The 17,008-nt window shown below is 40.4% G+C and overlaps 1 protein-coding gene across 1 annotated transcript in view; it reads right to left on the bottom strand.

The window, feature by feature from the left end:
- Positions 1–17,008, bottom strand: part of Susd1 (sushi domain containing 1) — a 210,349-nt gene that overhangs the window by 110,944 nt on the left and 82,397 nt on the right. The window contains exon 5 of the mRNA XM_023707549.1: positions 4,252–4,431. Within this exon, the coding sequence (XP_023563317.1) occupies positions 4,252–4,431 (180 nt within the window). The remainder of the gene's footprint in view (positions 1–4,251; positions 4,432–17,008) is intronic.

Below are 17,008 nucleotides of genomic sequence, written 5' to 3'. Positions count from 1 at the left end.
ATCCTCCCCTGGAAACTAGAAATGACACAGTTCTTGATTTAGTCAGTGGTTTTGAGAAATAAGTTAAATCGCACAAGGGGCTTAAAGCGTGGTTGGTACACACCAACTTTTCTGTCAGCTCCGTAGAAATTTCGTATTGATACTTGTCTAGATTTGCTTTGAGGTTTTTGTCTTTCATCAGTAAATTTACTTATTTACTTATTTTAAATAATTTTATTGAGAAACAAGTAGCAATGAGTCATCAGTAAATTTAAATCATAGATTTTAAGTTTTAAAATACAAGTCCTTTTAAGAAACATAGTGAGTGAATAATACTTTTTTTTTTTTTTTTTTTTTTTTAATGGCAGAAGGATTTTTTTGTGTGGGGGGGAGCTGGCTCAGAATGCGTTCAGGGCAGGTTTGGCTGGCTTGAGTTCTGGGGATCGAACCACAGCAACCTGAGCCTGACTGCTTTGTTGAAGCAGCCACTTAAATAACTGAGCTAAGGGGAAGGCCCCCTGTAATACTTTTTATTAGGGCAAATATTATGTAAATAATTCAAGCATGGGAATTCTCTAGTGTAGAAGACAGCTAGTGTGAGCTTTCAGGGCTTATAGACCTGAGTCCAAATGCTCTCTCCCATACAGTGCTCACTTTGGTAGTGCCTACACTGACTAGCCCATGAAAGTTGCTTAACTTTGACGTGTCTCAGGTTACTCCTCTGAGCAATGAAAGTGAACAATAGCTACTTCCCGGGTGTGTCCAAGGATGAAACAAAATCAAGGCTGCAAGGAAAGCACCAACTTAAGTTGGGGCTCACTCAGCAGTGGCAGGAATATCAATGGCCCACACGTTATTCGCATATTGAGACACAGCCCAGCCATGTGACCACTCGTATATGCGTCCCTGTTCATTCCAGTTGACCTTTGTTTTCCATCTGCAATACGTGGAGCTGCAAAGGGCACTCACTGGGCTGGAGTAGAGGCCATCAACCAAACAGAAGTCGCAGAGGCTAGCGGGAGTCTGGAAGCATTTGAGGCAGTGCCTGAGTACCCAGGGCAAGTTGGGGGCACAGAAAGGATCCTGGCAGATAAGCAATCTGTGTTCCCACAGAGGTGTTAGCCTCTGAAGACCATGCAATGAGTACGGTCAACTTTATAATTATTAACTCAGACTCTGAACATAAAAAGCCAAATGACCTGTGCAGAATGCAAACCAGACACTCTTATCAAGAATGAATCAGCCTCTTTGATCTTGAGGTAAACCAACTCGCTACCATCAAGCTTCCACCTGGGATTTTTCCAGACACTAAAGCGGTTGCCTAATTCCCAGCTGTCTGGAGTTTCCAGTCCAAACTAGCCTTGGAGAAAAAAACTCTCACCACCTCGTTGGAGTTCACACTCCATTAAAAACATATTACAGAAAGAGCTACTAATCCAAAGGAACAGGGGTCCAAAATTTTTTTAAGTACTGTAGTTTAAAACAACCCATGTTCAGTGAAGAAAAATTATTACATTCAGTTTGAAAGTGAACACTCAAGTAAGTACATGGAGTAAAACAGAGAAGGAGGGAGATGGGGGGTGGGGGAGTCCAAAGCAAACAATGAGAACGTAAATAGAACATGGAGGAGGGGGCTGAAGACCTGAGTGCCTAACAGGGAGAGGAAGGCAACTGAGCAAGAGCCCTGGGGACCAGCTGCTCTCACCGCCCTCCCAGAAGCCTCCCCCACCTACCCACCCAGAGCGGATCTGCACCGCATCATGAATTAATCAGCATGGAAATCACTGCCTGCATCTGTGGAAATTGAATTTAGCTGCCAATCCTGATTGACGGTACGGAGGCCTCCTCACGGAAAGATCCCAGCTCACAGGGAGAAGGGCTCCTCTTTCCTTAAATCAAAGCCTGTGGAAAGGCTGCAGCTGGAGCCAGACTTTGTGAAAGGTGGCAGGCTGCGGACGGTAATTATAATTAGCAGTTACATAACATGTTTGTTCTTCAAAGTGCTCTACAAGTATCGGATAATTAATAGCTTACTGCACCCCATGCAGATCCACTGGTTCTTCGTGTAGTGACTAAGTCTGATGCCCCTACTAAATTGAGTGGTGGAGACAAAGTAGCTTGAGCAATGACACAGACAGCTGAGGGTCTAGGTGCCAAACCCAGCTCTCTTGCCACGCAACTCCACAAGGTAGTTTCCTGGTGAGAGCATATTTAGGGGGCAGCAAAGCTTACTTCCTCCAAATACATCTTTGTGGTGCTATAAAAGATGCAGTGATAGGCTGGCATGACCATCAGCCCAGTACGGTAAGACATCAGCCCTCCTGTATTTCTCCATTGGTAAGCCTGCAGCCCTGGAGTCCTTACTGTCTGGCACAGGTTTGCCCTTACTTCCCTGTGCAAGTCAATGAAACCACTCTAAAAAAGGCTGAACTAGATCTCTGGAGTTTCATTCTTTGCTTCTATGATTGAAGTCTCTGGCCTACATCCTTTTGTTTTTATAAAAGAGATGCCTGAATGTTGGAATCTTATGGCATAGACAGAGCCTTCACAGCAAGCTGAATTTTCCATCTTCTCCAAGGATGCTTACCAGGGGCTTCAAAAGTCCACGAATGCCTTGAATTTCTCTGCAAAGCATTACTGTGTATATATTTATTTGGGGAAGGATCTATTTCTCATATTGTACCATAAATTCCAATAGGTGGTACCTCAGAAGGCACTTAACACATACTGCACCCCAAATAGGTGCCTATTGCATAAGCAGATTTCATCAAATTTCTATTCCCAAAATGGTTATAAACCATTGCTCTTCAGACAAATAATCACAAATTCACATGGTTTGCTTGCTCTAGTTAAGCTTTCCTGTCGAAAACTGGATGGCAAGACCCAAGACCTACCACAGTCCTGATGCTAATTAATCCAGAGACTCAGAGCAAAGCTACACTGAGATTTCACTCTTCAGAGATATGTCTCCAGGGCCAACAAGTAAATGTGCAGGAACATATGCCCAGAGCCCCTGGAGACTATGTGACAACCATTTGTCACACTCTTTGACCAACTATCACAAATGGTATGTATCACTGCCTTTACCCATTTTGCTTCTTGGAGGCAAAGGGGTGAGAGGAAGCCCGCAGAAATGTACACTTGTTCAGACTCCTGAGAGCTACATGAGTGCAGTAATTAAGGAAAGAACTAACATGCACACTTCGCCAAATGCTGCCATAGATGACCCCATCTGATTTCCTCTCCACACTCTTTGAAAAGAAAAGGCAGACTTTACTTTCCCCCTCTTATAAACAAGGAAACTAAGGTTCACAATGCCTTGCCCAGTGACCCGCAGATACCACATGGCACTACCAGAAATGGATGTGCAGCCTCAAAACTCCTCCTCACCAGCAGTGCCACTTCTGGGTATGTATCCGAAAGAACTGAAAAACAGGCTCTCCGAGATGTACCTGGCCATTCGTGTCACAGCATCCTTAGTTGCAGTGGCCCAAAAAGTGGGAGCAACTAATTGTCCACTGGTAGAGGAATGGGTAAATTCCAAAAAGGTGACACAAACAAACAAGGGAACATTATCCAGCCTTAGAAAAAGAAAACATTCTGGCTAATGCTATAACATGGTTGCACCTTGAAGATACTATGCTACATGAAATGAGCCAGTCTCAAAAAGACAAAAAACCACATGAGCATACTTACACGAGATATCTAAGAACAGGAGAGTACTATGGGGTAAAGGAAGGGGACAATGGCAAATTCTTGCATAATGAATATAGAATTTTAGTTTTTGAAAGATCAAAAAGTTCTGGCACTTGTACAATAATATATATATATATATATATAATATCTACCTAGTTTAAAATATTTAAGATGGTCATTTTTTGTGTTTTGAGTATTTTATCACAATTAATTTTTTAAAAATATGAAAAAAAATCTCTCTTTTGCAGAACATCAACTTTTCTCTAAAAAGCTGCCATGCTATTATGCCCCTCTGAGAAAACAGTGCATGGAGAAAAATTTCTGAGCTGGTTAAGCAGATGAAACAAGAATTTAACCAAAAGATGAACACCAAAAGTTTTCTATCCAACTTATTTTTCCAGCCCACCCTCCCAGTCATCAGTATTTAGCTGACATACATATCTAAAACCAAGCGCCCTCCCAAGTGAGGGGCAGAGCCTGGGGCAGGACACAGAGGGAGGCGGCCAGAAAAAGGCTTGCCAGCCTCTGCTTCCCAGGGACTCTGCTCACAGGTAACAGGAGCGCAGCATGTTGTACCCGTGCATGTTGAAGTGCTTTCCCTCCAGGTGCCTTTCTCTGTACAAACAGAAGTGATCTTTCCTCCGGGGCTCTCAAAGCCCTCTTGGCAGATGTAGTGCGCCACACTGCCCAGCCTGGAGCTGTGGTTCCCCAGCAGGATGGCATTCCGTACTTCCGGAGGGTGGCCACAGCTGATCTCTGCAATGAGAAGCAATATGTGAGTCCCCACTTCTAACCCTGCAGGTAGTAACCTTAGAAACATATGTAGTAATGCTGGAAGCCACTCATCTGGGAAAAGAGAAGACACTAACTTCAAATAATCCAAATGTAGGTTACATTCAGAAGTACAGAAGATATAGGTCTGAATTTAATGATATTTCCAAACATGCACACAAAATCAATAGCCAAGGGCTGGCGAGATAGCTCAGCAGACTAGACACCTGCTTAGGCAAGTGCAGAGACTGGAGTTCGATCCCCGCACCACATTGCCGCACTGGCCCCACACCCAGGCACGCTGAGCCAGCCACTGAGTCTGGGCATGGGGGTGCATGCCTGTAATCTCAGCACTGGGGAGGCTGAAAACAGGAGGATCGCTACGAGGTTGAGCTGTGTACTGAGATCTTCTACCAAATACATAAATTAAATAAATAGTCAAATTATGAATGTAATACTTACAAAATTTCTTTGGTCTATTAAACAAACTCTTCTAAACACTAAAATGTTTTACATGCTGGCCCTGTGAGACTAGGCATGGTGGCACACCTGTAATCCCAGTGCTCGGAGGCTGAAAACAGGAGGTTCACTACAAATCTGATCTGTGTAATGAGACCCTATAGACCCTGTACTAAATACATTAAAACACACACACACACACTAAAATGTTCTAGCACCTTAACACTAAAATATTCTGGTATTGTTTACTATCTTCTGATCAGAAAAAATGATAGTACATTATTAGCAGTCATTGCCAACTGAATACTATATGAAATACGTACAAAGCCAGCCACAATGGCCCATGCCCATAAGCCCTCCTATAATTCCAGACACTTGGAAGGCTAAGGTAGGAGAACAAAAGTTTGAGGCAAGCCTGGGTAACTGAAGGAGGCTCTATCTCAAGATAAGGTTTATTTTTTCTTTGGATTGGTAATTTTTTCCTTAAGTTTATTGGTACAATTTAGATATACAGTATGATCACATGCCTCATAGGGAACTTGGACTTGTACACGATACATCTTAGTTCCTCCTTCTTCCTCCATTCCCCTCGCCGCCCTTCAATCCCTTCTTCCCCTCCTCTACAAAGCTTTGTTTCTATTTTATTCTTTTTTATTTTTTTCTGTTCCTTTCCCTCCTCCCCACTCTGTTCCCCTTTCCATTTGAAAATTTTCTTCCCATTTCACAATACCTATTATACATTTTTGTCTTTATATTTTCAGTTTCTTTCTTTTTTTTTTAGGGTAGGGTCTACAGGGTGTTAAGGGTCTCACTACTAGATCAGACTTGTAGTGATCCACCTGTTTAGAGCCTACCAAGAGCTGAGATTACAGGCACACACCACCACGCCCAGTCTCAATTGCTGTCTCAGCGTGCCCCAGGGGCCAGGCCAGCATGGCAGGCCTGGGGATTGAACCCCTGGCCCCTGTGCCTGCCTGCAGGTGCTTTAATGCACTAAGCTATTTGGCCTGCCTATATTTTGTTTCTCATGAAACAGAAATAATACAATATTTATACATGCATGTACAATTTACTTCACTTAAGAATATTGTCTCAAGATGCATCCATTTACCTATAGATGTCACAAGCTTCTCCTTTATGACTGAGTAGTACTGCATTATATTTTTAAAAAGCATCATTTTTTTATTCATTCTTTGGTTGATGGGCATTTGTGTTGTTTCCAAGTTTAGCTACTACAAACTGCACCACAACAAACACAGCTGTGCATATATCACTCTGATAAGATGCTTTTAATTCTTTGGGGGGAGGGGATGCCAAGAAGCATAATAGCTGGTTCAAATAGGACATCTAGCCTTAGTTTTTTTTAGGAAACTCCACACTGATTTCTACAATGGTTACATCAGTCTACAGTTTTTCCCCACAGCCCTACCAGTATTTGTAATTGGTTTATTTCTGGATGATAACCATTCTCTCTGGAGTAAGAGGGAATGTCAGCATGGCTTTAATTTGCATCGCTATAATGACCATCGACCTTGAACCTTTTTTCATGTATTTATTTTCGATTTCTACATCTTTATCTGAGAAATGTCTATTCATTTCAGATGTTCATTTTTGATTGGGCCTTTAAATTTGGGGGGTGCATTTTTTTCAATTGTTTGAATATTCTAGATGTTAGTACTCTGAAGAACAACTGGTAGAAAATTTTTCCCACTCTCTGGGTAGTCTTGTCCCTCTGATGGTGATTTCCTTAGCTGTGTAAAAGCTTTTTAATAAGATAATATCCCAGTTGTTGATTCTTTGTAGTATTTCCCATGCAATCGGGGATTTGTTCCTCAAGTCTCTGCCTATACCTGTCTTCAAGAGTTCTACTTATTTTATCTTCAAATAGACATAATGTTTTTGTTTTAATATTTAGGACTTGAATCCATTTTGATTTTAATTTAGTGCATGGTGATAGACATGGGCCTAGTTTTAATCTTCAGCATGGAATTTTTTTTTTTTTTTCATTTTAGGGAAGGGTCTATAGGGTGTTCAGGGACTCACTACTAGATCAGACTCCTAGTGATCTGCCTGTTTACAGCCTCCCAAGATTTGGGATTACAGGCATGAGCCACCACGTCCAGTCTCAATTGCTATCTCAGTATGCCCAGAGGCAGGGCTAGCATGGCAGGTCCCTGGCCCCTGTGCCTGCTTGCAGGCACTTTCATCCACTGAGCCATTTGGCCAGCCTTCAGCATGGACAGCTACTGCCCCTGCTTTTCCTTTTTTGCCCAGAATTATGTTTGCTATTCTCTGTCTCTTCTGGTTCCAAATGAATTTTAGGAATGTTTTCTCTAGTTCTCTGAGGTATGCTAAAGGTATTTTGATTGGGATTGAATTAAATCTGTACAACAATTTTGTAAGTATGTTCATTTTTACTATGTTGGTTCTTCCAACCCAAGAGCAACAGGTAACTTTCCATTTTCTGATATCCTCTTCATCTCCTTCAGAGTACTGTAGTTTTCAATATAGAGATCTTTTACTTCCTTTGTTAGGTTGATTCCCAAGTATTGAATTTTTTGGATGCTACTGTGAAAGGGGTTGTTGCCCTAATTTCTATCTTAGTAAGTTTGTTGCTATGTACAAGAATGCTATTGATTTTTGAGTGTTGACTTTGTGCCCAGTTAAGAAACTGAATCTGGTTATTAACTCTGGAAGTCTTAGTGGTGCCCACCTATAATCCCAGTGCTGGGGAGGCTGAAAACAAGAGGCTCCCTATGAGTCCAAGCTGTGTAGTAAGACCTTGCAGCAATCAAATACATTAAAAAGAAAAAAAAATCTTTGAAAAAAAATCTAGAAGTCTTTTGAGTGACAGTTTTTGGTCCTTCTATATATAGTATCATGTCATCTGCAAATAATATTTGAACTTCTTCCCCTGCTGTCCTTATTCCTTTTATTTATTTCTTTTGTCTAATTGCTCTGGCTAATGTTTCTAGAACTATATTGAATAGAAGTGGTGACAGTAGACATCCTTGACTTATTCCTGATTTTAGAATGAAATCTTTCAGTTTTTGACAATTTAGTTTGATTTTGGCTATTGATTTGTTGTAGATGAATTTTATCAGATTGAGATAAAAACCAATTCAAGTTTCCTGTAGGTTTTTTTTTTTTTTATCATGTATAGGCACTGGACTTTGTCAAATGTTTTTCTGCATCTATTGAGATGACAATGTGATTTTTGTCTTTGGCTCTATTGATATGGTATATTATATTTATTGATTTACATATGTTGAACCATCCTTGCCTCACTGGGATGAATCCTAGCTGATCTTGGTGTACGTTTCTTTTTTTTTTTTTTTTTTTTTTTTTAGACAGGGCTTTACTACACAGTTCAGGCTGGTCTTGAGCTCATTTTGTAACCCAGGCTGGTCTCCTACCTCAGCCTCCCTCCCAAGTGCTGGGATTACAGGCATATGCCACCATACCCAGCCAGAATATGATGATGTTCTTTCCCTTCCCCTTCCCCTTGCCCTTCTTCTTCTTCTTCTTCTTCTTCTTCTTCTTCTTCTTCTTCTTCTTCTTCTTCTTCTTCTTCTTCTTCTTCTTCTTCTTCTCTTCCTCCTCCTCCTCCTCCTCCTTCTTCTTCTTCATGTATTTAATACAGGGTCTTACTACACAGTTCAGACTCATAGTGATCCTCCTGTTTTCAGCCTCCCTAGTGTTGGGATTACAAGCATGTAATCCACACCTGGTCATATTTGCCAGTATCTTTTTGAAGATTTTTGCATCTATGTTAATTAGGAAGATTGGCCTATAGTTCTCTGTTGGCTGGGTCCTCTGGTTTTGATTTCAGGATAATATTTGCTTCCAGGAAAGACTTTGGGAATACTGCTTCCCTTTTGATTTTATAAAAAGAGTTTGGTGGGTTGTGGCATTAGATCTTCTCTTCAGTTTCTTGTAGAATTAAGCACTGATTCCATCAGGACCTGGCCTTTTCTTTGTAACTAAGTTTTTAATTATATTTTCAATTTTATTGACTGACATTGGATTATTCAGAATTTTTATATCATTTTCATTTAACTTTGATAACCCATACTACCTAGGAATGTTGCTTTCTTCTGTGTTTTCCATCTTGTTAAAGGTTTTCAGTGTAAATACTGACATTCTGGATTTCTGAAGGATCTGTTGCAATTTCACCCTTTTCATTCCTAATTGTATGAATTTGAGTCTTTTTTTTTTCCCCCTAGTACCAAGGATTGAACTCAGGGCCTCGCAATTAAGTAATAATGCAGATACATTTTTACTTCTTTAATTTCATCTGTGAACCACTGCTTGTTCAGTAGTTATTTAATTCCCATGTGTTTATGGAGTTTTTATGGTTTCTTTTACCAGTAAGTTTCAAATTCACTACACTATGGTCAGATAATATGCATGAACTAATTTCTTTTTTTTTAATTTATTTATTTATTTTTTGCATGAATTAATCTCAACTCCTTTGCATTTGCTGAAGCATGTTCCATGAGCTAGTATGTGGTCTATCTTGGAAAACATCCCATTCACTTCTGAGAACATATATTCTGATATTGTAGGGTAGAACACTCCACAGACATCTACTTAAGTCCATTTGCTCACAGGTTTCATTCAGTCTTGATATTTGTTGATTTTTTTTTTTTTGTTTAGTTAATCTTGCAACAATGGGATATTAAGGTCCACCATTACAACTATATTAGTGCTTCTTTGATTTTTCATGTTGGTTATTTGTTTTATATAGTTGAACGCACAGATATTTGTTGCATAGGTATGTAATTGTTATCTCTTCTTGGAGTTTTCCCTTAACAAGTATAAAATAACCTTCTTTATCTCTTTTGATCAGTCTTGGCTTGAAGTTTACATTGTCTGCAAATAGAATAGCTACCCCTGCTTTTTTCTGGGTTCCTGTTACATGAAGTACTGTTTTCCATTTGATTTTTCAGCCTATGAATTTCTTTTTGAATTAAGAAGTATACTGTTGAACCTAATTTCTTGCTCCAGTCTGTCAGTCTATTTCTTTTGATTGGTGCAAGACCATTTAAATTAATGAGTATAACTGATATGTTTTGGCTTGTCCTTGTCATATTATTTTCCTACTCCTGGTTTCCTGTCTTTTCCCTCTATATAATTGCTTGTGCTGCCTAGTGGCTTCTTTCTATTAGTACCCTTAGAATTGTGGTCTTTGTGATCTCTTTCTAGAATATCTTTCAGAACACTTTGCCTGAATCTGATGGCCTGAATTTCTTTAGTTGTTCTTTGCCATGGAAGTATTTTATTTCTCCATTAATTCTGAAAGATAATTTCACAGGATACATCAGTCTAGGTTGGAAGTTGTTTTCTTTCTTTCTTTCGTTTTTTTGTTTGTTTGTTTGTTTGTTTGTTTGTTTTTGCAGAACCGGGAATTGAATCCGGGATTGTACTAGCCAGGGAAGCGCTTATTCCACTGAGTCATCTCCCCAGCCCCTGGAAGTTGTTTGCTTTCATTACTTAAAGTAATTTGTAGCAAGTTCTCCTTGACTTCAGGTTCTATTTTCACAAGCCTACTGTGATTCTGATGAGCTTTCCTTTACAGATAATTTGTTTCTTTTCTCTAATAGCTTTTAATATTCTGTTATTATGCTGAATTTCTGGAATCTTGATTATTATTTAACTTGGAGAAGATTTATTTTGGTCATGACTAATTGGAATTCTGTATGTCTCAGTTACTGTACATCAAATTCATTTTCTATGCTTGAGAAGATTTCTGTTACTACTTCTGTAATTTTGAATTGTTATTACTTCTGCAATTTTAAATTTACTGGATATCTGGTTCAGGGATTCTATTCTTTTCCTATGTTTGGCACTCATGATTTCCTTCATTTTTCTATCCTCTACATTTTAAAATCTGTATCTATTCTGAGCAAGGATTTGATGAGCAAGTCCTTCATTATAGTCATCACTTTTTTATGTGGGAAATTATTTCTCATTTCCTCTATAGCCTCATGTAGATTTTTTTTTTCATTTCTATTCTTGTCAGACCAGAAAATTCAAGCCAATGGCTTCTGATTTCCTTTATCTCTGGATTTCTCCTGGGTGGCCTGGAAGTCTGAGATTGTATTTTGCTTCAATGTCTTGTCATGTTGTGTTGTTTTATTTTAATTTATTTTCTGTGTTATTGTTTGTATTTTTCTTGCTAGGGAGCTTTATCACCGGTTTCAAGGCTTCCCTAGGAAATCTCTATTCTTCAGAAATATCTTCTAGGTATAGCTGACTGTCAGTCTTTGTGTCTCTCCCATTGTCCTATTTTCCCACTCTCTTAGGGATGACTTGCTGTCTATTTGGCTCAGCATCCAGTCCCTGGGTACTAGACTATGGGGATGGTTATGATCTCAGATTATCACAGTGTTGTCACGCAACAGTGAACAAATGATTACAACAAGTATGAAATTCTGGCTAAAGCGGTACAGTTAGCAATAACAACATCATCAAGCACAGCCTAGAAACTGACAATCTGTGGTCATTCTTAATTTGACATCTTTAATTATAGAAGGAAGATCTATTGTTATATAGCAATATACAACATAAACAAGGAACCTGTGTACAATGAATTTCCCTTTGGAAGAGTTATTTTATCCTGTGGGGAAGAATAATGTTAAGAGGGATAAGGGACAAAACAAAGTAGTAACTGAAGAGAAATACAATATAATCAAGGCTGAAGAGGCAAACAGGAGAGAAAGAGTGAAAGAGAAAGCAAAACAATATCAAGATGAACCAGAAAGACAAGAGACAATATTAATTCACATGAAAATATCACAAAATCAAGAAAGAACAATGAGGAATGAGAAAAATAGGACAGAGAAAACAAATGAACAATAAAAGTCAAAACTGAAACACTCCTCCCAAAAAACTGGAAATCAAAATTTTTTCTCTTGTGTCCCCGGTTCTCTGTTAGTTCCCTAGTCAGAATTGGAATCTGTACTGAGTAACCCTACCAAATCTATAGTAGGATTACTAGAGGGTGGAGGGCTTATCTTGGCCAGACCACTGACTCTTCTCATGCAATGTCCATAGGGCAGGGGAGTATATTTATCCACTAACAACCAAGGTCATTTGCCTGTTTGTGCTGCCAGTCACAGAGCAAGGGACTGCTTTCAGTCCTTTGTTGCTAGGGCTAAGACTGGCCTTTGGTGGCCACCGTAATGGAGTGTGGACAGTTCTAGCTCCTTCTTTGCAGCATTCTCCACCAGTCTGCTGTCCACCTGACAGCTGTCTACTGTGACTGGCCAGCCCTTCTCTTATTCCACTCCCACACATCGGCAGTGAGGCAACCCTGGGCTGTTACGCTGCTTGAGTTTGAGCCCCAAGCCCTTTGAAATAAAACAGCACTCCTGCTTGTCTGCTGCCACTCCTCCACAAGGCTGTGTGCTGGCGCCACCCTTGTTTACTCACTAACCAATGACTCAGTGTCTTGTGTTCTCACTGCTATGTCCTACTGCACAAGACTCTTCCGGTCCAGGTCAGGTCTCAGTGTCCCAGTGCAGAGCAAAGTTGCTTTCATTGTGTCCCTACCCACCAGGTCAGCTACACAGCTGCTGTAGCCATACCATGGAGTCTAGGGTCTGCAGCAGGGGGCTATTTTTTCTGTAGTAATGAATCCTATTTTCTTCTCCTCTGTCAGTTCCCTCATGGTTCTGTGTACCCTGCACTTCCTTTCTCTCCCAGCTGTTGATTTCAACACCTTATCTAGAAGAAGCTTAATAGCTGACATTCAGCAGTCTGGCATTTTTCTTCTCTTCTTAAGATAAAACTTCTTAAGTTTTAAGGGAGAGGGGGATTCCTGGCAATGGAACTCAGTAATAGAATGTTTATCCAGTATGCACAAAGCCCTAGGTTCAATCTCCAGCACAGGGAAAAGGGAGAGAAGGAGGAAAGGAGGAAGGGAGGGAGGACTAAAATAAGGTAATAGATACCTAAATCTTCAATTCTAGCACTATGTCTCATGTTTGTTCACAAGGTTTTTTCCTCTTTTCAGACATGCTTATGAGACACAAGACCCTTTGGCCTTCATTATGTTTTCCAGCATCAAACCTTTAGGCATATTCACTGCCCAAAACATTCTAAGATATGGATATATTTGTGTGTACATGAGCAACCAACCAAACAGGTGGTTAATGTTTTAGAAGACCACCTAGTCATTGCTGACATCCAAAACATCCTCTAGTTTAAGCCAGCCTTCAGTTCTAGCAGGAAACAGAAAGAACATCAGTTAAGAGCTTGAAAATATTGCTTGATGTACCTTTGACCCTGCTCAGTGGAGAGATTAGGGAGGGAACTTGGTCACAGATAGCTGGTACCATCTGTTGGCACATGTGTAGATATTAAAGGAATAAGAGCATAGAAGACAACCGGACTGGCTTTCATCTCCAACCTGGTCAAGAATAATGGAAGACATGAAGACTTTTGTTGGAGCTGCAATAATTTGTTTTTCAATTAATAGCAATAATCACTTGATTGATGGGTAATCACTGGTCTGGTCTCCAGGGACTAAAGTTTAGAGGTTCAAGGTGTCCTGGTAGTAAAGGGCCTGGATCTGTAATTCCTTGAGTTCTCATTACAGAGCATATCAGGTTGGACAGTCCCATGACAAAAGACATTGAGACAATTCCAGCACAGCTTGGGCTACACATATGATTCTAAATAATAGCTGTATGCCTAACTCACCTAGGGAGCTTGTGGAAAATAGACATGCTGAAGTTCTGCACTTGGAACTAGCTTACACCACTGATCCCTAGGTCCCTTCCCAGCTGCTACCTGTGGGGAACCAGCCCATTCCTTCAAGATTTCCCCACCCAGGGCACCACTTATAGGGCCCTAGGCTTGCTAGTTTGTCACCCTGACCCAGAGAAAACAGGGATGAAAGACAGACGGTGTCAGTTTAACATATGCACAGCTAAGGGGTCTTGCCTCTTCTGGGTAGAGGAGCACTCAGCATTGGACTTATCCTGCTTGATTCACCCAGACATGGGCACAAGTAATTAAAGTAACTCAAGGTTCATCTATCTTCCAATATCCATTAATACATGCTCAGGTAAACAACTTAATCTCCAGTGCTGACTTTTCCCTAGGACCTGCAACATACCATCATCACTGTGTGTTGCTTTTCTCCTTTGTGCTCAGAGAAGCTGCCAATTAGGTCTCCATTCATCTCTCTTCTCCCACATCACACCTATCTATCCCAGAGACAACTTTCTGGAGTCAGTAGTATTGTACTGAGTTGAGGCCTTGGCATCCATATTTCTATAAACTCTCCAAATCTGACTTTCGATGTGTAGCCTCAGCTGAGAGTCCAAATTAAATACTGGTATGGTAGACTATTATTTATTGTCACATGTATTCCAATAGGCTCCTAAATATAAACCACTACTATTCACAGTAACCTCATAGTAAGCACTATGTTTCCTACTTTACAGATGAAGATGACTCCAATGATTACATGATACACACAGGCACTTGGGGAGTTATGGATTCCCAGGAGCTACTACATGCCTAAAATCCTGCAGTCACTGTCCCCTTTTTTCTGCTTACTCCCTTCCTCTTGTTTTTCTTTTTTTTTTCCCTTCCTCTTGTGCTCACCCTCTTTCTCTGCCAGATGCACTCCTCCTTCAGATAAAATCCTCCTCAGTAAAAAAAAAAAAAAAAAATCATCTTCAGTGCCGACTCTGGTCCACGATTGAGTGATAACAAATAAAGTACACTGAACCTTTGTGGACCATTCTAATATGTTCAATTATTCACATATTTATTGAGTACCTAATACATGTTAATTATTACAACAGTGAACAAAATAGACAAGACTGCCATCCTTGTGGAACTTAGGAGTCAACAGGCAAAAGAGTAAATCAACAAAATAATTTCAGGTAAGAGAAGGTGGTAGGATAGGACTTTTCAAATACAATGGTTGGGAATGATTTGCACTGTCTGAATCTGGGCCCTAAAGATAAAAATAAACCATGGTGAGGAACACAGAACATTTCAATGACATGAACCAGCCAATGCAAAGACCCAGAGGGAGAGAGCTCGGTGTGTGTTCCAAAGAGAGAAAGTGCAAAGTGCCTGAAGGACAGTCAGCAAAAGGGAAGGGATGAGATGAAGGAGATGGAAAGGCTGAGCCAGATCACACAGGATCTGTCTGCTCAGGAAAAGGCACAGAACTTGTTTTTTCACAATAACTGACTGCCCTAGCAGGGCAATCAGCAATGGAATGAAATCATCTGCTTTAGGTTCTTAAAACATCACTTTAACAAGTGGGTAGAGAGTAGGTGGGAAAAGAACAGAAGTACAAGGAAAGAGACCAGTCAAGGTCCTAGCAGTCATCCAACAGCAAGATGATGAAATCTTAGAGCGATTTGCAGGGTGGAGGTGAAAACAGAAAGAGGTGGACAGATCTGAGGTGTGTTCTAAAAGCAGAACTTATGGATTAGATGTGAAGGTGAGGGAAGAGGTGAATCAACAGTGTTATTTATACATAAAGATGTAGTGAGAAGTACAGTAAAGAGTAGTATCTGTGCTGTACAAGTATTATCTGTATCACTTTTTTGACTCTTTATTTCCTGTCTTGAGGACTTAATGTTTTCATAATATATCTTTCAAAATACATGGACAGCTCCTCAAAGAATCTTTGTCTTACAATTCTTAGACCCCCACACCGCCTACTTAGACCTGTGTTTCAGTAAATACAGTAAATACTCAGTGCATCGTTGTTCACTGGTAGCTTGGGACTCATATCAGCAATGGTCAAGACTCAATGAATATTACTTTAACACAACAACCCTTGAGGAGAGGAAACATATTACTAACTATAAGCATAAAATTACAAAACAGACGTTACTTCTGCACTTAAAATACAGTAGAAGGGTCCGGGGAGATGGCTGAGTGGAATAAGTGCTTCCCTGGCAAACACAAAGGCCTGAGTTCAATCCCTGGTTCCGCCAAAATTAAATAAATAAATAAAATACAGTAGAGGTAACTCACATCTACCAAACACCAAGTAGATGAGAGCTGAGAAAGAAACCCCACAAAAACTAAAATCAGCCTTTCACCAAGCAATTCTAGGAAACTTGAGCAGACCTCAATAACTTTAATAAAAGTAACAGCCACTGAACTCTTGCTACACTCAAAGTAGTATGCTAAATATATACTACCTTATTTGTTTTCCATGGAAAATCATGCAAAACAGGTGTTTTCTTCCCAAATAATTTACAGATATAAAAATGAAGGCCCAAGAGCTTAAGGATCATCCAAAAATCACTCTATTACTAAAAGAGCCAATTCAAACTGTGGTCTATGGTGCCCCAAAATCTATATCTATAAAACCTGAGAAGCCCTATAGTGAAGGTGTACACTCTAAGCCCAGGGTAGAAATGACCTCATAGGTTAGCTAATGCCAGAGGAGAACTGGTTACATGAAGGGGTATTCTAATGTCTAGAAGCATTCAAAAGCAACTCCTCCTGCCAACCTCAACTCAGAAAGTTCCCAGAACAAGACAGCGGCTGGAAACAGACTTCTCCGTAGATGTGTGACCCACTGAAATTTTCTTAGTACTAATGTTTGACCCTATCATCTGAGGGTCAGGCCTGGCCTTCCCCTGAACATAGCCCTATCACAGATATTCCCATAATGCTTAGTTTGTTGGTTTTGGTCTTTGTTTCTTGAGATAAGGTCTCACTTCATATTTCACACTGGTCTGAACTCACTATGTAGGTCAGGCTGGCCTTGAACTCAAGGTGATCCTCCTGCTTCAGCCTCCTGAGTGCTTGGATTACAGGAGTGTGCTACAATACTGGGCCCCCACTATATTTAAAATAGATGAGGGCCAGCCAAATAGTTCAGTGGATTAAAGCACCTGCAAGTATGTGCAGGAGCCAGGGGTTCAGTTCCCAGGCCTGCTGTGCTGGCCCGGCCCCTGGGGGCACGCTGAGACAGCAACTGAGCCTGGGAGTGGTGGCACACGCCTTTAATCACAGCTCTTGGGAGGCTGTAAACAGGCCAATCACTGTGAGTCCAAGCTAGCAGTGAGACCCTGAACACCCAGTAGACATTTCCCTAAAATACAAA

This window comes from Octodon degus, unplaced genomic scaffold, assembly GCF_000260255.1.
Source record: "Octodon degus isolate 3935 unplaced genomic scaffold, OctDeg1.0 scaffold00297, whole genome shotgun sequence".
NCBI lineage: Eukaryota > Metazoa > Chordata > Mammalia > Rodentia > Octodontidae > Octodon > Octodon degus.
This window is presented reverse-complemented; position numbering and strand designations above follow the sequence as displayed.